At 32.3% G+C, this 24337-nt stretch overlaps 1 protein-coding gene across 2 annotated transcripts in view; it reads right to left on the bottom strand.

The window, feature by feature from the left end:
* The window catches only part of LOC131942261 (TPR and ankyrin repeat-containing protein 1), a 39497-nt gene that overhangs the window by 12180 nt on the left and 2980 nt on the right, over positions 1 to 24337 (bottom strand). Inside the window, exons 1-47 of one of the 2 annotated variants that reach the window (XM_059302022.1) lie at positions 23468 to 23486; positions 23243 to 23326; positions 22785 to 23053; positions 22208 to 22361; positions 21838 to 22086; positions 21572 to 21697; positions 21076 to 21206; positions 20758 to 20887; positions 19916 to 20160; positions 19438 to 19588; positions 19039 to 19176; positions 18642 to 18833; positions 18095 to 18352; positions 17034 to 17183; positions 16664 to 16803; positions 16251 to 16407; positions 15801 to 16017; positions 15193 to 15457; positions 14882 to 15032; positions 14410 to 14742; positions 13639 to 13752; positions 13033 to 13358; positions 12693 to 12801; positions 12044 to 12165; positions 11257 to 11476; positions 11022 to 11083; positions 10412 to 10574; positions 10171 to 10269; positions 9621 to 9784; positions 9143 to 9430; positions 8767 to 8988; positions 8438 to 8645; positions 7800 to 7927; positions 7555 to 7683; positions 7235 to 7448; positions 6782 to 6924; positions 6294 to 6548; positions 5612 to 5851; positions 4196 to 4376; positions 3178 to 3383; positions 2881 to 2980; positions 2565 to 2792; positions 1786 to 1885; positions 1264 to 1480; positions 663 to 827; positions 437 to 525; positions 120 to 262 (exon numbers count right to left, since the gene is read on the bottom strand). In XM_059302022.1, coding sequence (XP_059158005.1) covers positions 120 to 262; positions 437 to 525; positions 663 to 827; positions 1264 to 1480; positions 1786 to 1885; positions 2565 to 2792; positions 2881 to 2980; positions 3178 to 3383; positions 4196 to 4376; positions 5612 to 5851; positions 6294 to 6548; positions 6782 to 6924; positions 7235 to 7448; positions 7555 to 7683; positions 7800 to 7927; positions 8438 to 8645; positions 8767 to 8988; positions 9143 to 9430; positions 9621 to 9784; positions 10171 to 10269; positions 10412 to 10574; positions 11022 to 11083; positions 11257 to 11476; positions 12044 to 12165; positions 12693 to 12801; positions 13033 to 13358; positions 13639 to 13752; positions 14410 to 14742; positions 14882 to 15032; positions 15193 to 15457; positions 15801 to 16017; positions 16251 to 16407; positions 16664 to 16803; positions 17034 to 17183; positions 18095 to 18352; positions 18642 to 18833; positions 19039 to 19176; positions 19438 to 19588; positions 19916 to 20160; positions 20758 to 20887; positions 21076 to 21206; positions 21572 to 21697; positions 21838 to 22086; positions 22208 to 22361; positions 22785 to 23053; positions 23243 to 23306 — 8155 coding nt within the window. In that variant the 5' untranslated portion in view covers positions 23307 to 23326; positions 23468 to 23486. Of the gene's footprint in view, positions 1 to 119; positions 263 to 436; positions 526 to 662; positions 828 to 1263; positions 1481 to 1785; positions 1886 to 2564; positions 2793 to 2880; positions 2981 to 3177; positions 3384 to 4195; positions 4377 to 5611; positions 5852 to 6293; positions 6549 to 6781; positions 6925 to 7234; positions 7449 to 7554; positions 7684 to 7799; positions 7928 to 8437; positions 8646 to 8766; positions 8989 to 9142; positions 9431 to 9620; positions 9785 to 10170; positions 10270 to 10411; positions 10575 to 11021; positions 11084 to 11256; positions 11477 to 12043; positions 12166 to 12692; positions 12802 to 13032; positions 13359 to 13638; positions 13753 to 14409; positions 14743 to 14881; positions 15033 to 15192; positions 15458 to 15800; positions 16018 to 16250; positions 16408 to 16663; positions 16804 to 17033; positions 17184 to 18094; positions 18353 to 18641; positions 18834 to 19038; positions 19177 to 19437; positions 19589 to 19915; positions 20161 to 20757; positions 20888 to 21075; positions 21207 to 21571; positions 21698 to 21837; positions 22087 to 22207; positions 22362 to 22784; positions 23054 to 23242; positions 23327 to 23467; positions 23487 to 24337 lie in introns of those variants that run through there. The other variant, XM_059302021.1, reaches the window with a different exon arrangement.

The raw sequence follows: 24337 nt of genomic DNA on the forward strand, positions 1-24337 counted from the left end.
GTGAGCCCAAATAATAAAAAATAAACCAATCCAGCTTCCTCATAATTTCCGAATTTTAATGTATCTTCTTTCTGGAAGGAAATTACTCTGAAATTAAATGACCAAAAAAAAAGCCCTACCTGTTTTCCTCATAATTTCAGCAGCTTCTATCAGATATCCTTTCTTCTGAAGGAAGTTGATCTGTACATCTTTGTCCTTGACACGGTGAATGGCTGCCAATGTTTTGCTCTTGTCATTAAGTTCATGGTGATATTCAGCAGCACTGACCAAGTTGTGGGAAATTAAATTGTAAATAGTTAAAAGTAAAGATTTTTTTATTCTCTTTGTACACTTGTTAAAATTAATTTTTATTTAAAATAAAATTTGAGTTCTTGCACATTTTCAGCTCTAATTTAGTTTTTGTTATTGAGAAACAATGTTTAAGAAAAGACTCTACCTATAACACAGTCGCTCCTCAGAGTACGTGTCACTTGGTTTGCTCTCTAACAGAACTGCTGGAATAACCTTTTTTTCTTGTTTCAATTTCTAGAAATAGTATTGACATTTTAAAATCAAGTTCATAAAAAATATGTACTAAATAATTACTAAATTAACTACAAGAACTAAAATTTAATAATGAGTAAGTTTGTTATTTTTACTGAAGACAACAAAATGATTCTTACATTGATTAGAATGTCATATCTGTGCAAACAGTCAATAGCTCGATCAAAAAATTTCTTTTCCACCAGGACACGTATAGCACGATTAAACTTCCCAATCTGTTCCAGACATCGAGATTCTTCTAGAGTATTCTGGACTCGTCTGTACTGGACAGAAGCTTCCTCAAACTATAAATAGATATAGAATCTATGTAATTAAACATGGACATAATCATTTACTATGTTAATATACTCACAGCTAATTATAACCATTAGATAGTAAAAGAGCTGAATGAAAATAAAGACAAGATAGTATATAAGCCTACAGTATTCTTTGACATTAAAAAAATAAATATTAATTAAATTTTGCATATGAACCAAATAAAATATTTGCTATAATATTAAAGATTTTTATTACCTTATAAATCTTTTCTTTTTTTCACTTTATGTATGTCAAGAACAGTAGCAGTTTAAAATTGTGTAATTAGCATAAAGTTGCTTAGTTGGATCAGATTATGGTTTGTGTAACATGCACATACCTAGCCTAAAGTGTCAACTTTTAGCATCTTGTTATTGGATTATTATAACAACAACCTAGGACTTCAGTAATGAAAATATGATCTACCTCTCCATTTCTTTCATAAGCTAAAGCAGCGAGGGAATAATCTCTAGAGTTCTGAAAGCAGAGAGCAGCCCGGTGCAAATCTCCACACTTCAAAAATTGGTTACCAGCCCTCAGGTATTTATCACGCATTTCTTTTGGAGAAGTTTTCAACCTTGAAGCTTCCAGGGCTGTTTGGTAGGCTAATGCTAGTTTCTCCTTGTCTGGCAACTCAGCTTTCCTAAATTATCAGCAATTATTTTATCTGGCAACTCATATTCCATAAACAAACTATGTATTAGTAATGCTTATCTAATTTTAATCAGGAGCTTTAGGCCAAACTGTAAATAACTGTTTAAATAATAATTTTTTTTTTAACTTGTAAGGTGGAATATTATTGCTAAATCTTATTTAGGAGTTAATTTTTAAAGATAAATATTTGTACTAATCTATAAACTAAACAAAGTATGAGAGCAGTTTAATTATGGGACATGTAATAGAAAACTTGTAACAGGTAATTAGAGAAAGAAAAAACCCTCAGACTACCTGTAACACTTGGCAGCCACTGAGTAAAGATGCTGCTTCATGTAGTTGTCACCAGCATACTTCCACTCCACCATGCTGGAGGTTTCAGCAAACATCAAATCTGTGGGAATCATAGACTCACTTTACTGCTGATGCTTTCATTATCCACATCAATAGAGAAGTAACCTATTGTGAAAAGCTTGAAATATCTGGGTGAAATAACCAGACCTGATCTGCCTTGCAGCAATGTGCAGGCCACCGCTGCACTTGCAAGACTCAATGTTTTATGGATAGATAAAAACTTAGCCCTCAGCACTAAAGATATCTCCATACATACAAATCTTCAAAACTAACAGGAGTATTAAATGACTATAAAGCTACATGTATAGAGCAGTGCCAGGCTAAAGGAAGGATGGGGAGATAACATCAGAGGCACTGAAGATGGGGACAGAGGAAGCTGATCAAAAGGACACTTGTGGCATTCCAATAGTCTACATTCTTAACGACAAGTTTTCTCCGTTTTTTTGTTTAGTTTTTAAAGTAATACTATTTTCTAGTGTGATTACAATAAAGATTACACTAAATGACACAGTGATTCAACCAAGATAAACAAAAATTTTACTTTTGTTTCCTGGTGCTTAAAATTTTTTTTTAAGTTACAAAGTTATAAAAAGGCATACACGTTCAAAGCTACATAAAATTTATAAATTTTAAGATTTAACTTTAAATTGATATTGAACTCTACTTTTAGTTTAGCTTGAAAATGAAGTTTCACCAAACTATATAAAAAATATTTATACCATCATTGATTGTGTCTGATTCTGTGTTTCCTATGCAGTCAACCAACTTTAGGACCTTGAAGTATTCAAACATTGGCCCACGTTTCTCAGCATCTTCATCAAATATCCAAACATTAACCCTAGCACGAGTAAGAGCTGTGTACAGTTGCTTGAGCTCTGAATTCAAGAGCTTGTGCTGACTAGGGTTAAACTCAATAGGTCTGGGGTGGCTGGGTTCAAGTAGAAGTTCTGAAACAACAATTTTCTTTTTAGTCACAATCATTTTTAATACAAACATTGTCAGTGAGGTATGAATGATAAAGAAAGTCCTCAATACCTGCGTTTATTTCAACAAGGCCCTGATCGTTGCTCTGTTGTTTCACGTTTGCTGCTAATGTTTCTAAGTATGAAGTAACCACACGCCACTCTTTTTTAGCCTGGAATATCAGAAGTTAACATTACACAACCAGGAACTGATGCTTTCTTGCATATGGAAGTACATTATCTTAGTTTTGTAAACCTGACTTTAGAAAATATTTTTTCAAAGTCAAGTTTAAAATAAAACAATACAATTTTATAATCGAGATCTAATGTGGACAAAAAATCATAACATAAAATAATAATGTTAAGTGACCTGAGAATCTTTGAAAAAATTGTAGATAAGAACATCATCAAATTCCAGCCCTTTTGATTCGTAGATGGTTAAAACAACTGCGGTGCTTAATTCTTCTGGCAGATGTTCCTTGGCTTCATCATTGACAACCAAGATGGCCTGGTGTGCCCCAAACTCAATGTGGGATGTCTTCCTCCTGTTGCCAGTCAACAACAGGGCTAGATCCTCTACAAAATGGAAGAGGATCCCAGATTAATCAAACAATACAACTCTACATATTTCATTAACAACAACAACAAATAGAAGTTTTTATACAGTTCTTTTCTTCAAATTTTCCATACACAACTAAACTGAATATCAGTTTTATATAGGCCTAGGTTTAAGTCATTGTATTGAGTAACACACACAAAGACCAGATATGTTAGCAGTTTATTTACTTTTTCAAACATTTTGACTGCAGGCATGCAATTTTGCTGTCTACTGGTTTAAGTTATGAATCACTTTGTAGTGACTATGGATTTTATACATAGATCATATTACAAATTAGGTGATCAGACCTTTTAAAGATTTCCGTAGCACATTGCCAAGGTCAAGAAAAACTCAGATTGTAATGACATGTGACATAATCAAATGGCTTTTCAAAGAAAATTCTACAAGGCATGATGCCAGAGAGTAGGTGAGAAAGACAAAGCCTGTATAAAGAAGTATGGTTGGGCGTAGGGCTAGCAACCCTCCCCATAAAAATAACCTACTACAGAAAACCAATGGGAGCTTGGGAATGAAGATTCCTCTCTTGTAGAGATTATGGTGTATGTTAATGAAAGCCTTTGGAAAGCTAGTAAATCTTCTGACAAAGATCTGTTGTCAGTGAAGCAGAAGCAGCCAGAATGTTATGGACCCAATTTGGAAAAATCGCCCAAAACCGAGTATAATGGAGAGGCGTGGTTACATCACTATGCTCCACAAGGGGTCAACAAAATGATAAAGGTGATAGGATATGATAGAAATCAGTCAGTGAGATTGGTATACAAGAACATACCTGGACTACAAGACTCTATAATGACAGGCTTTGGTCCAGCAAACATGCCCTGATCCTTCTCCAGCTGGTCAAAAGACTCAGGGAAAAGCTCCATCAAAATGTCCAGAACAGCAGAGGCCAAGGACAGGATGCCAGTGTGAGAGCGGTAGTTGTGTCTCAGCTGGTGAACCTTCTGTGGGACCTGTGGTTGGTTCAAAAAGTAGAAACAGGTTAATCAACAAAACAACCTGACTGCTGGGTGACTTGTACAACCACCAACTGTATAAAGGAGCAGGTTATCTGTTCTTTAATTTTTTAATAATTTTTTTTTAAAAATATGGGTTTCAAAGACTGAACCACACAATAAAAAAAACTTTTTAAAAAACCACGTTTTTCTTGTGGACTAAAAAGTAGAAAATAATTTTTTCTTCCGACCCTAGGGGATCTACCAATGACTGCTCGTAGATTTTGTGCTTCCTCGAGCTGTGCAGGTTCTTGTGATGACTGTTCATACATTTGATGACAAAAAACGTGGGTACGTTCACCATCAAATTTCCAAAATTCGTGTGTTGTGTGCTTTTCGCTTTAATCATAAATCTGCCCGACCCACAGTTTTTGTCATCAAATGTATGAACAGTCATCACAAGAACCTGCACAGCTCGAGGAAGCACAAAATCTACGAGCAGTCATTGGTAGATCCCCTAGGGTCGGAAGAAAAATTTATTTTCTACTTTTTAGTCCACAAGAAAAACGTGGTTTTTTAAAAAGTTTTTTTTAAGTATTTTATTTTCTCCTTTTTAGTCCGTTGCTACACATGAAAAACGTGGTTTTTAAATAGTTTTTTATATAGTTTATTTTCTACTTTATCTAATGACTTGATTAAGTATGACTTGACTAAGTGTTTTTAAATACACGGACTAAAAATCTTGAGCGACCGATACGCTTTAAACAGAGAAGGGGCGTAATTTAATTAAGCTAATTTAGGTCTCTAATTGCTAGTTTTTTATGATTGCATCTGAAGTTGTTATCTGAGCTTGGCAGTGCGAGACCCACAGCAGCCTACATGCCGTGACCAGGATTCGAACCTGGGTTGTCGCGGCCACAACGCAAAGTACTAACCACTATACAATCACGGCCAGCGCGCTCACATCGATTGGGGGCCGAAGTAACTGTGTCAATAGGCCTCCAGTCTTGTCGGTATCTTTAGAAATCATGTCCTCAATTTTAGGGTCCTTGGGGCGTAATTTAATTAAGCTAATTTAGGTCTCTAATTGCTAGTTTTTATGATTGCATCTGAAATTGTTAGGCGAAAATAGCCTGCATGCCGAATTTCAGATGTCTAGGGCAATCAGAAGTGGGCTAATTTTTGTTGTCAATTTTAACAACAAACCCACAAACGCGAAGCTGAGTTAAAAAAAACGTGTTAAAAAATGTTACCTTGATTTCAGCTAGATATTTCTCATTTTCCTTAGCTTTATTCTTGGCAAAGTAAAATAAAGATTGCAGGTCCTTGAACCTGAAGGATATTCCCCTCATGATGCCCTGGGCTGTGTCTCCTGTTAGGAACATTTTATTTGGATCATGACAAAGGGAAACCAGCAGCGCCAGTTCAGCTTGTGTGAAGTCTTGTGTCTCATCCACATATATTTCATGCAAGATCCATGGGTAGTATGCCATCTAATAGACAGAAATGTACACACTCACATTGCTAGGATGTAATGGACAAAAGATTTGCATAATGAAATAATTCTTATACATTTTTATAATCTGTTGCTTAGTGACTTGAAGGTCCATGGGGAAGTCCCATCTGTTTTTCTTGCCTCTACAAAGCAATAGTGTGGTCAGAACTATACCCAGTTGCTTTTTAAAAAAACTCATCTACATATCTAGGTCGACTACAGAGGATCCTATGTTTCAAGCCATGAACCAAACTATAGACTTTTTGGTTAGTAATAGTGTGCTCTGCCAGCGTCCCATTCTTATTTAAAAATTTTAACTAAATATTACCCACTGACAGCATACTTGTGACAGAAATAAATTCATACTAATCCAAATAAATCTACCTTAATTAAGTTCCAATTAAATATTAGTGTAATTGTAATCCACATCAACAACTTGCCTGCTTGAGCCTGGTGTAGACTCTGAATACAAAATCGGCCTCATCAAACAGGAAGTGCTGCTGCTTGTAGTTGTCATAGCGTAAAAACACTTCATAAACCAGGGACCTGTCACCACTGAAATTGGGGGCTCTTTTCCTGCCCAAATCTAAGTACTGGTTTTTGTCTAGGTAACCTTTCTCTGTGTACAAAGCTTCATAAGATCCTTTGATGAAAGACATGATTTCAGTCCATACTAGTGAAGGGTGACAATTTATCTAAAAAATAAAAAGAGAAAATTTCTTTTAACTGTATTATTTTAAGACACATTTGAGCATCAATTTTATATTTGATAAAAATTTATAATTTGTATAGCTATTAAGAAATTACAGTTTAATATTTTTTAATAATAGAAATAATCCAGTAACACACCCCCCCCCCCCCCCAACATTAAACTTTGAAACAACATGAGCAAATAATACAGTTAACAGAAATAGCCGAACAAAATTACATTTGTTTTTTTGCTGACTTTAGGCCAGATTTCATAGGCAAACACTTCGTAAGTACATTCTCTTCTCAGATCTGTTTTAGCCTTTAGGTTGACCTCAGGTGCTGGTTGATGGGCTGTTTTGATTTTCTTGGCTTTCCCTGGGTCTACAGACATACACAAAATAATGCAAGCAACAAAACTACTTTTTGGAGATAAGAGGTAAAAGTAAAAAAAAATTTAGATAAAGTAGATTCAGCTGTTACTAAGTCTCTGAACTATGAAAATCAGCACTATGTTCTGCCACCTTTCCTTACTAATTTGATACTTGCTAAAGCTGGATAACTCTAGGATATTCTATGGACTCTGGCATGGTTTGGGATAAGTACATATATTTATTCTGATCTGTCCTAATTCCCGTCAGAGAGATTTTAAAGACAATTATTATTTAATTGATTTTTGTTTTGTCCAATTTACCATCATCATCCTCTTCATCAGAGCTGTCGAAGAAGTCGTGCATCAGAGGAATGATGTTAAATATATCTTCCTGGGTTCCCCATCCAGGTATGGGAAACTTTAATGCAAGATCTTCATCCCGGGGGAAAAATGGCTGGCCATCAATGGAAGCATCCAGCATCAACAAAAGTTGTCTGGATGTCAGGAACAAAGGGTAAGAGAAGTCATCCACATCCTGGAGAAGAGAATCAGCAATGACCAGCTCCATTTTTTTACTTTCTATTTCAATGACAAAAAATTGTAATTTAGTTTTAAGTCTCTATTATTTAATTTTTTTTTACCTGTAAGGTGTTCGGCAAAGGATTATTTGGAACAGCATTGTGTTCATGTAGTATATTTGTAGCATGGCGCAGTTTGAGGAAGTTTTTTTCTACTTCTGTACACAGCACAGGGTTCTTTGTTACAAACAGCTGGAGAAGTTTTAAATAGAAATTACATGTGTTAATGTCTGTAGTACAATTACTGATCTGACATTATATGATGGTGTAAATATATCACATACTTGTTGAACTGACAAGTGAATTACCTGATGAAGGTGTTCATATATTACATCTTCTGCTTCATCTAATGTATCCCCTATGTCCTCCTTTACCTCTTGGGCTTCTTCAACTTTCTCAGCTTTTATTGCAGCCACAGCCTGTTGTGTGTCCTCCACTGTGTTCATTCATTCAACAAAAACAAGAATTGTTACACAACAATTTAAAAATTAATCCATTGCCATATTGAAGTTTTGAAAAGCCATTAAAATTAAACATTTGGATGTGAAGAATAGAAACAATACAAAGTCCTAAAAAGACAGGTAGCCTACTAATGTATTAAACACAATAAACAAAGTTTACAATTCACCAGTCAATTAGAAAACAGAAAAGAAGTTTTTTGTTAAGGTATAGCAACAACAGGCATCTCTACATGCCACAATTCTAACACATGGCCATTTTTTGTAAAAAAAAATGTTTGCAGTCTTCAATACAGAATACAGTATTTAAAACAGTTTAGTAGAATCTTGTACATTTTTAGGTAGTATTTTACATGCTGGGCTTCAATTTTAGAAGATGCATTTAAGTTAGTCGTCAATTTCAATATACACTGTCAACAACTCTGACAAGCTAAACAAACACTATGGACCAATAAAATGTGTACAAAAATCTTAGAAAGTTCAATTACCTTCACCAGCTTCAGAAAGGTATCTGGACAAGAGAGGGGCATTGTACTTGGTTGCCTGTTCCCAGTAGCACAAAAACATGGCCCACAAGCGGTACAAGCAGCAAGTAGTCTTGCCTGTTCCACTACGCCCCAGCAATAACAGAGGAGACTGGGAGTCCAAGTTAATAATAGCATGCTCCAGGTCAGTCACTCGAAAAGGGAAGTCAATCTACAGAAAAGTGTACATTTATCAGAGCTTACACACACAAAATTAGGGATTTTTTTAATGTTAAATATTTTTTACTGATTTACTCTTTTAAGCTAAATAAAAACATATTTTAATCAAATACCTTGAGGTCTGATTTGCTTAAAATAGCTCCTACAAGAGATGAAGAAAATGAATAAAACTTGAGAATATGAAATTCATTTTTATGTGAACTTGCTGGTGGGAAGTAGCGAGAAGTTTTTTCCACCACAGCTTGCTGTCGTTCACTCTCAAAAAACAACACTGGGATCCGTGATGCGGAGCTTGAACTTGTGAGAACTGAACTGGACAAACCAGCTAAACTTTTCTGAAATATTTTTTATACAACAGTGAAACATTTTAGACAAAAACAGTTAAAACATTTTGTTTTAAAGCAGTTGAAGTTTGATCAATTCTTTTCTTAACAACTATGATAATGAACATTTTAGTTGTCAGCAAGAAAATAATGTATTCATAGTCACCTGAATGATACAACTTTCTCCACGTTGATGAGAACTGACAATTTTATGCACACAACGTGGGAAATCTGCATTTTTTAAGACAATATTCCAGACTCGTATTAATTCTGAATAAATTTTCCCTCCAGCTATTTCTGCGCCAGCATCTCCACTTTCATATTCTAGTAACTTTTCCGCTATTTCACTGCGTCGAGGGGAAAAGGCAATGGCTAACTCCCAGATAATGCAACCACCTTGTGGTAATGAAATTGTAAAAAGGTGCAGTGTACTTGGAACACCCTTGACTTTACACTGCAATTTTTGTTAGAAAAAATTATTTTTATCAAACACATACAACGGTAATTAATGTACTTGTTTTATAAAATGTTTCTTTAATATAAACAAAAAAAGAAACAGAAATTTGAAATTTTATCTCTGCTTTTACATTTAAAAGGTTTTTTTTATAAAAATTGCATGATGGGAGATGACTGCATCAGCTTACCAGTAGATATGGCTTCCAGTCCCCAGATGCTAGTTGCTGGATTTTCTTTACAATAAATTTTTTCATGGGGTCAGAAAGCCTTTCCTTTTTAGACTTCCCTGTACTGCTGTGATTTTCACTTTTTTCTTCCTTCTTTTTACTCCTCAGCAGACTCCAGACTTCCTCTAGAAATATAGTCATTTATGAGTAGGGCTTAGTTATCATGTAGCAGACAAACAAATATTCTTTGTTTATGTTTAGTCCATGATAAACATTTACTAAAAGATAAGATTTAGAAGATGAGCTTATTTCCAAAATAGAAAGCCATGACAATTATACAAAAAATTATTTTCAAAGAATGATTATAGGTAAGAAGCTGTCCATTCACAGTAGATAAAAATAAAAATTAAGTAAGGAATATTTGTTTTGATTTTGAAAAACAAATATTTCAATCAATATCCAATTTTACTTTCATTAACATCTAAATATAAAATACATTTACAGTATTAATAGTAGCTACATCAATTCAAATCAAGAATAATAGAGTGGTTAATAAAATGAAGACACATACCTGTACATTCTACTTCCCATTCTAAACTATCAAATGCTTCAACATCAATGTCAGACTCATCTTCATACTCTGTGGGTTTTATTTCCTCTGCTTCATAATCTATTCATTAAAAACTTGCATTTAGTATAAGTGTAGATGTTGTCATGACCAAGCAGTTTTTAAAAAAATATAGATTTGATTTAATGTGATATCCAAGACACCTTTCATAGTTAATTCTAAGATATCCCTTACAAAGTCTTACTTAGCTCATCTTTCTGTGACTCCTCACTCGAGCCTTCATCTTCCTCATCATCATCTGACTCATGCTGGTCAACTTCTTTCTTCTTTTTATTTTCATTTAGTAGGAGGTTGTAGTTTACAACAGGTAAATTGTTCAACAGCACTTCAGCTTCTTCCCTACAAGACTAAAAAATTAATTGAATTAATTATTCATACAGTCATAGACATTAACTCACCACAGGTAATCCTCCTTCTTTCCCCCCCCCCCCCCCCGCAGAATACTTAATACATATTAGAGTTATATCCGTCCATCTCCCTATCCCTACGTTATCCTTATCTCCCGCTCTATGGCTAACTCAAAAGTCTCTGGTTTGAACGAGTGTTTGAGTGTTTGAAGGACATCTCTGAGTCCAGCTCTGATGGATACCTAGAAAGTAAAGGGGCTGGGCAGAGTGTTGACCGCTCAATCCTTCATTACACACACCTCATAATTTATAATATTTTTGAAATTCAAGAAAACATTTTAGTTTTAAAATTATTTATTTTTTTAAATTAAAGATTCATAGCAAAAGTGAAAGAAATCCTGCTTATTAAGTATTGGTGGCAGAGATCGAAAAAATTCTGCTTAGTACCTGAACATTTTTTGTACTTGTCTCCTTTTTTTTGGTAGGTTTTGCAGGTTTTGTCTGTGGATCTGCAGTTGAAACAATATTGTTATTAAAGAAATTATAAAAACATAGATAAACATGAAACAATATTGTTATTAAAGAAATTATAAAAACATATAAACATGAAACAATATTGTTATTAAAAAAATTATTAAAAAGAATAAACATGGAAAAAATTATTTTTATTCCTGGCTTTTACCTGGTTCATCTGGTTCACTGGTTTTTGGAAACACAATTGGTTTTTGTGCTGTTGTGATTTTGTCCTCACTCATAACATTCCACAAGTACTGTGCTCGCCTGTCTGTTTTACTTGACAGATAGTGGACAGGCAGCTTCCCTTCTTTGTTCTCTACATTGGCTGGGGCATGGTTGCCACATAGGACTTCTATAGCTCTTAATGAATGCTGGGAAAACTTGGCCTGATAATCAAACATTTAATCATTACACACAACAAATGCAGGCCATTTAATAAATAGCTCATTTAGTAAGCAGGACTAACAAATCACACACAAATTATACCATGATTTTGTATGCAGGACTTTTTCACACACACACACAGGTACAGTGAATTGTGTAGATAGGCATGGTACAGCAAACAAGTTGTGCAGTGAATGATGTAGACAGGACACCCACAAAAGTGTACAGTGAATTATGTAGACAGGACACACACACAAGTGTACAGAGAACTATGTAGACAGGACACACACAAAAGTGTACAGTGAACTATGTAGACGGGACACCCACAAAAGTGTACAGTGAATGATGTAGACAGGACACCCACAAAAGTGTACAGTGAATGATGTAGACAGGACACCCACAAAAGGGTACAGTGAATTATGTAGACAGGACACACACAAAAGTGTACAGTGAATTATGTAGACAGGACACACACAAAAGTTTACAGTGAACTATGTAGACAGGACACCCACAAAAGTGTACAGTGAATGATGTAGACAGGACACCCACAAAAGTGTACCCCCACACACCTGAGCAGCTACATGCAGCAGTGTGTTTCCATCTTGATCTTGACATGAGATATTCAGGTATGGATATTTCTTCCTGTCACTTTCATACAGAGATTGTAACTTCTCTAAGATGGTGAAATCGCCTGTCAAAACATTATCATTTAAAAAATTTAACCAAGCCATTTCAATGACGTTACAGCAAAGTGTCATGATAAAGTTTATCTACAGAATAGAAACATATATGAAAGAGATAATTCAAATGTTTATCACTTGTTATCCAGGGATAGAATAGTTACTGCAATTGAAATGTAATTGTAGCAACAACAAAAAATGTAAGATTATCACAAAAGCATACATTTTGTAACATTAAGGTTGCTTTGGAGCAAAAGAATGTAGTAAGGATAAATGGAGGGCTGACACATTCATTTAATTTTAGCAATAAGACTAACAGGATTGAGATGATCAAGTACTACATCCTCAGTCGTTATATGATAAATTCATATGAAACCTCTAGTGTCATTTAAAGTAAGCACTAAATGGTGCATACATTGTGGTAATCTTTGGACTAGTCTTGGGAGGCACACATCAAAGTGAAAAAAAAAATGCTGGCTTACTGGAAGGACAGTATACTCACTTCTATGAAGTCAACAAAAATAAACTTATCAAATACCTGGTTTTTTAAAAAGTGCAACTTGTAAGGCAGCATGGTTGGGAGTGTCTTTAGGGTTCAAAGTAATCCCTTTAGGATTCGCTCCAATATCTAGAAGGAGCAAGACTAACTGAAAACAGTAGAAAACTTTACCATTAAAAGTAGCAAGACTAACTGAAAACAGTGGAAAACTTTACCATTAAACAGTGTTAAAATAGAGGGTCTTTACATTATAAATACAAACAAAATTTTATACTCAATCCTGATTATACAATCATGATTCAATTAATAATTGATTAGCTTTTACAAGCAATCAGTTGACATGACTGGTGCAAGAATGTAAATGATGAATGAGACTAACCTTCCATTCTGAATTTTTCATGCAGATTTCCAATGCTTCTAGTGAGGTGTCCTCTTGTACTTTAGCCCCATAGTTTAAAAATAAGGTAATTAGTTCTATTTTAGTTAATTCAGCTTCTGACTTATTTTGCATTATTTCCCTTGCATTGACGACATCTAATAAAGAAATGGATTTAGCAAAATCTGACAATGGTTTAGCACCCCTGACTAACTGAAACTGTTTAGTCAAACTTTTCAGCAACTGCCATTTGTGAGAGGAAGCTAATGTCCTTAGAACATCCTTACAGCCATCTCCACTGATGTGTTTGATTAAACATGTTGGGATTTCTGAAACACAAAATATAATTTCCATATGTAGTTATACTTAATATTGTACACTTCAGTTTAAAACAAAAAGAAATATCTACTGATATCAACTATAAGTATAAGTAACAAACTTTAATAATTATTTAGAAATGCCAAAAAAAAAACTGTGTAATGTGTGCACTGATTTGTTTTTAAAAACATATGCTTGAACATTCAGTCAAATGATGACAAAAAAAATATATTATATTAAAGACATCAACATATTTCTGGCCAAATTTAGTGAGCTATAGATGTTCCAAACCTGATATGACACTAAGTAGTGCAGCAACCCGCTCAATGCTCTGCTGACGAAATCCTTTATGTCGAATATCTTCATTGTGGTGACTATTAATAACGTCTACCAACTGAAGGAAAGCTGAAAAAATGGTTTAGTCTTCTTTCAAAATAGGCTTGTTAAAAATATCAATAGATACTACACTATAATAATTATACTACACTATAATAATCAGTATTAACTTAAGAGTCAATATGTTTTACACTCCCTTACATTCAAACTTGCAAAAACAGTTCATTTTAACATTAAGTATATTGGTAGTAATTTAATATAGTTTATAAAAGTCAGATGTTTTACTGTGTTTAAATAAAATGTTAAATATATTAACTGTTGGTTTATATATGATGAAATTTGTGAGTAGACTTCACAAACAGAAAATATTTAACCTTTTACTAGTAAATATAAAATAAATATTTAAATCTTTTTCTAGTCAATGTATAAATATTTGAACCTTTCTCTAGTCAGTGTATAAATAAATATTTGAACCTTTCTCTAGTCAGTGTATAAATAAATCTTTTAACCTTTCTCTACTCAGTGTATAAATAAATATTTGAACCTTTCTCTAGTCAGTGTATAAATAAATCTTTTAACCTTTCTCTACTCAGTGTATAAATAAATATTTGAACCTTTCTCTAGTCAGTGTATAAATAAATGTTTTTTTAAAACTTTCTCTAGTCAATGTATAAATAAATATTTTTTTAACCTTTCTCTAGTCAATGTATAAATAAATATTTGAACCTTTCTCATGATTTCCTTGTTGCTGGTGGTCTGAAGAGTCTCGAAGTTTCTTTTCACAAAAGTCACATGCTCTTTTTTTAGAATTTTGGGAGGAATGTTTTCTCTTTTTTTCTTCAAAGACTGGTTTTTTATGCTCATATTGTTCAGCTTTTTTTCTTTCTCTGCCCATGTGTACAGAACTTGTCGAATCTTTTACAGAATTTGTCGTATCTTTGTTAATTATCTGTGGTTTAGTTTCCTCTTTCACCTGCTGTTGAGAATGTGTGGTATCTTTGTTAAATACTTGTGGTTTTGTTTCTTCTTTCCTCTGTTGTAATTTCTGTTGGGTCCTCTCTAAAATTAAAGCAGAATGTGTTTTCCTTTTTGAAGTGTTAAAGACATTTGTACCCAATTATATACAGAAATTAATTTTAAAACAAAGTACAAGTTCATTTTTAAAATGAGTTAATATTGTGATATTGAATTAACTTACCAATATTGGTATGGTGCTGTATCAATTTTCTAATGTGATCATTTTGACCCAACAAGTCTATGGCCAGTTTTTTGTCATTATTTTCAGCCAATACATCAACACCTATACCCAATAAAAAATGGGCCAAGAATTCTCTCACTGAGTCAGAACCCTGAAAACAATTTTGTAAAAATCTAATGCCAAACTCTGATGTTCATTCGTACAATTAAAATACCCAACTTGATTAACATCACAGATTTGTTGGATTTGTTAAATTACAATGCTTATATTTAATCACAGAAAAACAAAACTTTAAAAAAGAAGAGCTTTACCTTTAATGTAGCAAGCAAATGTAACACAGTGTTTCCTTTGTCATCTCTACTGTTCTCAAGACCCAACCGTTGAACAACCTGTTCCACAATATAAAACAGTAGGCCATGATAATCCTCTTTAAATTTGACCTTATCCTGTGGAGGTGCAGGACACAAAACGTCAATAGCTATAGTGGCATGGAAGAAAGTGTCCCCAGGGTGAAACTTGAGAGTCGTATAGTCAGCCCCAGCAAACAGCCACCACACCATGTAATTGAGCACCCATCTGGAACCAGAAAATAGTTCAGGTGAGATCATCAACAGGTTGTAAAACAAGATCAATGAAAATTTGACTCATATTAACCTTTAACTTAATGTTATGTGGTTAGGCTCTATATATTTATTCTATAGGCGACAATGTCTACTACTATATCTTCAGTTGATCTTGCTGTATGCAATTCTTTAGGACAGATATTGATTAGATAAGTCATGCACTACACATATTCTTTAAAGCAAATAAAACAATAGCAAATACTCTCTAATGATATCATCAGCAGTCAATACAAATTACTCTAAAACTCTATGTACGTTTTATTCTACACAAATCTACATCATAACTATTTACTCACTTGAGATGTTGGGAGTTCAGCAAATCTTTGTTACAAAACACATCCAGTTTTACTTCACTGCTCAGCTGTCCTATTGATTGTGGATCATTTTGCATACATATCTTTTTTGCTATGAATTCTGAAATTCTGTATTTTTTCTTTCTGATGCAGGCAAGTGATATTTTAGCCCATACATTAATATTGCACAAATCCATCAGATACTTTTCTCCTTGATCATCTACGAAAATGTGTGTAGTTTCAAAAACATTTTTTAAATTATAAAAGGATGTGTTGGAAATACTTAAGAACAATGTAAATTAAACACTTCACTAAATAAAAATTTTAGGTAAAAAAATTTTAAAACTTAAAAACTTTCTAAACCAAGTAGGGCCTACATGGAATAACAGACTCAGAATTTTCATCAGAACACAGAACTAATCTAATAATTGTAGAAAATTATAGGTGTCTTACTTAAATCAACAGCTGTTTCAGCTAAATCTATTAAAACACTTTCTCGTACTTCTGCTGAGTCTGTCACTTTCAGAGATCTATAGGTGTTCATAAATGCTTTAATAGCATGTTGGTATTTATTTTTAGCTCGAAATGCTCGACCAACTCTTTGATGACTCTGTTAAAATTCAAGCTCCATAATTAACAGCATATAGTTTTTTATTCAAATTAATGTGAGAATGTGTATTTAAATATATACATGTTTTTTATATTTATGTCTGTCTATCTATATGTATATATTTTTACATCTAAAAAAACTTTATAAATCTTTACATCTATCTATATATCTATATCTGTCTATAGAGAAAAATTGATTGCTTTATTTGGAAATAGGCAATACAGAAAAATAAAAAAACATTTTTTAAAACATTTACCTTGTACCAGTTCCCATCATATTCCACACTTTTCTTGGCATCATCAAGAAATTGTTGCTTGTTGTTCAATTTACACCAACATTCAGCTCGATTCCCAAAGAGAACAGACAGGTTGTGCCCATCTACGTCATTTAGAAAATCTGGAAGGAAAGAAAGATTTAATCCTTGAAAAGTTAGTATGAAACATAATATACAGGATAAACATGTAAGAGCAATACATTTTTGAGCAATTCATTATACTTTCTAAAAGGTGTGAAAGTAATTGACATATTTTAGTTATATTTTAAAACAATAATTGTAATAAAGGCAGACAAACTTTGAAATTAGCAACGAAATAACTTTAAAATATCAACTAGAGATTGATAAGTACCTGAAGTTTTATTACTCTGTACATTTGACTCAAGCATGAAAATGGCCTCTGTATAAAGATCTATGGCTTTCTTATAATCTTCTAATTTGTATGCTTCATTTCCATTCTCTTTTAAAAGATTCCAGTCCATACTACTGTCTTGTTTTGGACCTGTTTGCAATACTTTTTTGTTATCCATTGCCCAAATGCATCAATTAATAATCAGAAATATAGCACTGAAGTTTTTTTACTTTTAATTTCAAAACATTTTTCTACTAACTCTTTAAGCCCGTAATTATTTTCACGTTTTACCATAATTTTTTTTTTCCCGCTCAATTTTTTTCAGTACCACTGCGGCAAAACGACTCATATCTTTTTACCCATTGATTTAAACCCCACGCATTACTAATATAAATTAATCGTAATTAAATTTTAAGTAATTATTTATTTATTGAAGAAAGATAATTACTTCGTTTTAAAGAAGTAAAAATAAAGGATTTTTTGGGGCAAAAAATACGCTTTTGTCAGGAGAATTAATGATAAGAATTACTTTTTATGAGTTCTTATTCAGAGAAAATGTAAGTTTCCTATAGAAATCATGGATCGGATTAGTATAAGCATAAATACTTTAATTTTAGTTAAGTTTATAACGCGGCAACGTAAACGTTTAGCCGCAGCCACTGAATGGCATTCTGAAGTGTTAAAAAAATGCCGTTTTGCAAGTAGCTTTACTCTAGCGATATCATGACCTAGTTTCACAATTAAAAACTTTGATTTTGATAAAACAATGAATTAAATAGAGAAAATTTTATCGGACGCTGGGAGCGTCGTTACGGCACAGCAAGCCGGCCTTCGAACACTGGAAGCGTCATTACGGTCTTAAAGAGTTAAAAACATATTTGCACTACTAAATAGCCATAAAAAATAGAAACAGAAATTTTTTTTTGTATATTTAAATATATATTACTAAACTTTACTGTTTTATATAATACCAGAAAATCAATAGCTAAAAATTATATACAACATTTTATTTTTAAAATGAAATACTTGTATTACCAATTAAAATAACAGTAATTAAATACCTCCTAGAAATTTTCTTAGCTGTGATCCAGAAAGGGTATAGTTAATCGCTAATTTCTGTTTGGAATCTAGGTGATGCGGGTTAACTCCTTTCTTAATTAAATCTCTGGCCATGTGGATGACAAATTCATCATCCAAACCGCTGTTGCTGCTGACCTGACACAGGACATGAAGTGGTGTTTGGCTATTCACATCAAGTGCATTTGTAACTGTCTTATATAAATCCATTTCAAGAATTACATCCAAGATCAGTTTGTTACCTGTAAAAAACATTACATGGCTTGGGTTTTTTCTTTCTCCACAGTTTAAAAGGTTGAAATATTGAAACTAATTATTGTTTTAATCCATAAAACAAGCATAATGACAAACTGAAAAAAATTTATGTATTCATATTTTTTACATAGTTGTTTTTAAAAAACTGTAAACCAGATTTGTATTACATGTGGAAAGGTAAACTAAAATAGAATATTATACCTAGCATGTCATTGTGACAGGTGAATTTAATTAAAAACTCTAATTAAATATACCTGTCATTGTGATGAGAGTTACCTGTGGCAAGGCAGAATCGAACTGCAGAATGAAAATAAGATTCATCTTTTGAAGCCAGGCTGGCTGGTGGGGCACCATGTTGAAGAAGTAGTTTCAGTAGTAGAGATGGATCAAAATCAAGGTACTCTTTATCTAGCACATCAAATATTGAAGATAATATGACTGTACTGGCATCATTGTTCTTAATGGGACCTGAAAATCAGGAGAAAAATATCACAAACACACCAAAAACAAGAATGGGACAGGAGACTAACCATAAACAACACCATTTACAAGTTATTTTTACAGTTCTTTAAATGAAGATGGTTGCATTTAAACCTAGTATTAAAGGCGTTCTGGAAACAAAAGGACAGGATATAAAACAAAGGTGTTAATAATGAAATCAACAAAAGGTTACCAATGTCAAATAATGGAGACCCAGTGATCATCTTATAGACTATATTCCATTTTCCACTCTGAGTAAGATTCTGTAATAACTTTGGCCACAAATGATCAGCACCTTTGACTTTCAGAGTGCGGGAACCCCTTTCTTTTTCTAAAAAAAAAAAAAAACAAGATTTTTTTTTTAAAAATGTAACTGTTCGCTGTAAAGTGTTTTTGGTGTATCCACTGTATGAGATCTGTAAAGGGTTATAAAGGCAATTGGGCAATCAACACCTTACTGCATTTGCTATTGACACATAAAAAAAGTACTCTAACACCCCATTGCACATCAGGTCTTGAAAGGTAAATTAAAATGTTGACAGCATATTTTGTTTCAAATTTTAAAACAGTTAATACAAGAAAGAATACACACCATTCATTGATACAAGCAGGCATGCAGCTTCCTCGATAAATTTAATCTTATATACATCTTCAGTAGTCTCTGTAAAACCCTTCATTAGAGTATCAAATGCTTTGGAATTCTGTCCCAATTCAATTAGTGATTGTCCTTTGCGATAATAAGCCTTAAAATAATAACAAGTAGGTTTGAAATCATAACACTTAAGGAAGAGAAAATGAACAGTTAGGAAACTAAATTAGCTTATGATACTCATAAAGTTATAATCTAACATTTCATTTTTTTAAAAACTCTTTTACACTTATCACTTTTAAAAAACTTACTATGGGCATTCTAAAGCAAAATAAACTCAAGACTTACTGGTGCAATCATACACTCAGCGACATCTTACATGCAGCTAGCAATGCTGACTATATCATTTTTAATAGCTTTCATTACTTTGGAACAGTTTCTCCTTTCAAAAATATTGCATAATATATTGTAGTGGACCCACCTTTGGAGAGGGCATAGCTTGAATACTTTTGTCAGCAGCTAAGAGTGCTCTTTTATAATCTTCAAGTTTTATATGAACGGCAGCCATGTTGCTATAGAGAACAGACAACTGTGGTTTCAGACTGTAAATTTCTGAGATTTCAATGGCTTTATCATAGAGTTTGATGGCTTCTTGCAAATTGTCTTTTTGTAAGGCTTCGTTGCCAGATATTCTAATTAGATCTATTCTATTACAAATGGCAGCATCTATGTGTAATAAAAACAAAAAAGTTAATCTATTATTTGATTTTAACTTCTTAAAATTGCCAATTTTAGATTTAGTTTGCCACTTTATTTATAATAAAACTCAGCTATGTATATAGGTTATATTTTGCAATGAGACAGAAACTTTGCTTACATAGTACAAGTGTATAACTAAATATACTTAATGCATTTTGAACAATATAGTCACTCATTATTTCTTTTATATCTGGTTGTTCTAAAACTTTTTCTCTAAATTTTTATTATCTATCATTTGACTCATTTGTACAAACACAGTAATCCCTTACTGTACTACAATTCAACTTTCACTGTCTCAATGCAATTTTTAATAATAACGGTTTCTAAAATGTTTATTTTTAAACTTTTAAGAGTAATAAGTTTGACAAAATTTATATAGGAGTAGGAAATCTTTAAAAAAAAAAAAAAGCTGCATAAAAAATAAATTAATTTGTCACTTTAGCCAATCCTGTTCATATTGTGGACTTTTCTAAACTTGAAATATGTAAGAGATTACTGTACACATAACCTACTGTATGGATTTACCTATCTATTTATAATAACTGTCTACTAAAAAAAACTTACCAGCTGTACTTCCAAATTCTGTTAAAGCTTCAAACATTTTATTAGACTTTGCTAAATATTGGTAGGGAATATTTCCTACGGCATTTTTCTTAACAAGGCAACCATGTTTTAACAAATCTTTACAAATTTCCTGAATTAAAACAAATAGAAAAAGATATAGTATAAGCTAACATTCAGATGTACATAGATATAGGTTCAATATCTGTAATCTGTATTTTCTTTAAATTAATATTTAAAATACAGTAACACTGACTAATTGTCAAACCAGGGAAAAAAACTAATAGTTTTGTTGTAAATGATAGAGTCTACATTACTTACTATTCCATGTGGTTTAGAGTTGTTTTTACTTTTTGCCCAAACGTGTAAAGCAGTATCACCATCATTGTCAGCCTCATCATATTTATCTGGTGTTAATTTATTCCAGGCCAAATTGAGAAACTCTGGCATTTCTGAAACATAAAAAAAAAACCCACCATCGTACAAATATTCTCTTTATTTCACTATTAAAGCTATTAAAAACATCTTATTTATTCCATAATTTAATTTTTTATTGTAGCCATCCTTAATTAAATTTGTTAATATCAGACAATACAAGTAATATATTGTGAGCAGAGAACAAAATTATTGTTAAGTTTTTGAGTTTTACATCTAGCTTTGAAATTATAAATTTAACTGCTAAGAGTCTAGCAACTTTATCTTAAGTTCAAATGGAACGGGTGGCTGGAAGATTTTCTCTTTAAAAATGATAAATGCTATACATTTAAAAGTGTGCAAATAGGAAAAAGGTACACCAACAATTAAAAAGTAAACTTACCCCCTTCAAGGCTGAGAGATGTCATTATGACAAGTAAAGGTTTAGAAAAGCATTCTTGGATAGAGTGAATATTGGCATTTTTCTTTAACATCAAAGAAGATAGCTTTAAGTGCCATAATTTTAGTCCTAAATAGAAAAATATGTATAAGTATAAGAACTGACTGCCATAATGTAAAATTGTTTAACATGCGTATAAACAATGTGAATATTCAGTGAAGTATTATTTATACAATTTGTAACTGATTAAAATGTTTCAAATAGATTACCTTCCTTGTTAATTACATGTGATAACATTTGTCCAACATTAAAATTCTTAAATGAAAGCCCAGGAATATTTGCCATGCTGTGCAAAATGGTTTTAGGAATTTGAGGCTTGCCACAGTCCCCAAGAGTAAGAACAGCAATGGCTTCATATTCTTGTTGATCAAAGAGTGATTTAATTATTCGATTCCATACTAATGGGGAGTCTGTTATGAAAATGTTAAACTTTTCACATTCTCTCCATTCTGATTCACCTAGAACACACCAAAAGAAAAAAAAACTAAATTTCTATTATCAGGAACAATAAAAAAAAACTTATTTGTACTTAAAAAATTAATACTTGGTAAAACAAATATTGGAGACAAAAAAAGTTACCTTTAAAATAAGTTATTAGAACAGCTAATTCTGTCATAAAGCATACAAAGTCATCGTCACTGGGGTGTTCCAGTGATAGGTATCTAAACAAATATTCTACAGCCAAGGAAAATTTACCCATACCACGCATGGCCTGTGATGCACGCCAGTATCCCTGTATGAAAACAATTTTTAATTCAGAAATAATTAGAGTACAACCATATATGATTTAAATTGTTTAAACATTAAAATGTGACTTTCGCCTTGCTGAGTGGCATTATATAGGACAATCATGGGGAAAACAAGCCTAGTTTTAAAAAACTAAGCTTAACTTTGCCATAATACAGGTGGTCATAATAAAAGTGTATGACTACTAGTCTGTTGTGAATAGATCATAGACAGACTCCAGGTTATCAGATCTCAAAAGGAATAAATTATTTTAAAATACCACATAAAGAAGAACATAAGAAAGGAAACAAAAATAAAATCACTAGGAACAAACTATTAAAATCATAATGTTAATCACACACATAGGTTTTATAGTTAGACATAGCTTAATTGAATATCAATCAACAAAACCAATAAAAGCTCTAGTTACCTTAACATATCTGGGGTGAAGCTCTATACACTTTTCGGCATCTTCAAAAGCCTCAGGAAGTTTTTTCTGTTTGCATCTTACTAATGATCTATTACTCCACAATACTGCTTGATCTTCATGTGATAGAAGAACTTTATTACCCTTATAAAGGGAATGACAGTAAATTGCAAAATTGTAGCATTCCTCAGCTTGCTCAAAATTGGCTACCTTAATCCATTTTTCTGCCTCTTCTTTTAAGCACTGAATTAAAATGTAGCAGGTTTCATCATCTAAAGAATATTTTGAACAATTTTGGTTAAGATGAAACAAATAAAGTTGTTTTTTTTTAATAAAAAAATAATTTTGTAATAGATTTATAAAGAGAAGTAGATATTTTCCATGTTCAAAATATTTATTAACAATAATACTTACAGTTGGCAAGAAAACAAAATAACAGAAAAATAGAAAATAAATCATACCTTGATGTCCTGTTCTTTGAAATCTATGTGCTAACTGTTGTATCTTGACATCAAATTTGTTCATTTTTTTCTCTAAATTTCGCTCTAAAATAAATGATAGAGGTGACAATGTTTAATCAGTCTAATATCTAATAATTAAATGTATCTATTTAATTTAAAATAAAAGTATAAGATATTTAAAAGTAAAAAATTTAACAAGATATAATTTATTTATAAGGTACCCACAATTTTTGAACGGCTACAAAAGAATAAAGTTTAAAAGAGCTGTAACTGATCACCAAAACTCCAAGTCTAACAACCAACCAAAGATGAAAGTTTTTGGGTGAAATTTCATAAATAAAACTGAATATAGATTTTCACTAGTTAAATTTTTTTTTAAGAAGTTTTATCCTCAAAGAAGAAAAATAGTATTTCCTGTTTAAAAAAAAAAAGAAGTGTTTCTAATGATTCTATAGGGTTATTTGCCATTCATATATTAGTATCAAAATAGAAAATTATCATTGCATATGAGTCTGTGGTGTTGTAACAATAACAACAGCCAACATTAGTCTGAAATATAGATTCTTATTGAGGAGCACTACCCAATTGGTTATACAGAGGGAATGAACAATAATAATAGTTTAAAGTTAGGCCTAGAGCTACGTTTTGTTGTCTGGAACTAGCTAAACAAATATAAAGCATAGTAAAACAATTTGTACTTTCTATTAAGCTAATTTAAATAGGCCTTACTCAGAGACTCATTTAAGGTATCTTAACCTGCTCTATCTTAAAAGTAATTAGGAGATTTTTAGTGCCCATTACATTTTGTTTTTGCCCTACATAATCTTCTTAAACAGACATCATGTGTTTAAAAAGTTTATATTATGATAATACAAAGTGTTAGACTATGTTTTAAGAAGTTTTCTTAGCAATATTTTTGCAAAAAGCTGTTAACTACAACATAAAACATTAAAGGCTAAATATATGTTGGTTTAGTAATAAAAAGAATTAAAGGGGGAGGATAACAGAAAAGGAAATTTTTTTTAAATGCACTACAACCTGCATGACACCATGAATCACAAACCAAACCCCACACAACCCTCCTATACAACACCT

The sequence above is a fragment of the Physella acuta genome, unplaced genomic scaffold (genome assembly GCF_028476545.2).
Source record: "Physella acuta isolate Inbredline_101_S28 unplaced genomic scaffold, ASM2847654v3 ptg000398l, whole genome shotgun sequence".
In the NCBI taxonomy this organism is placed as follows: Eukaryota; Metazoa; Mollusca; class Gastropoda; family Physidae; genus Physella; species Physella acuta.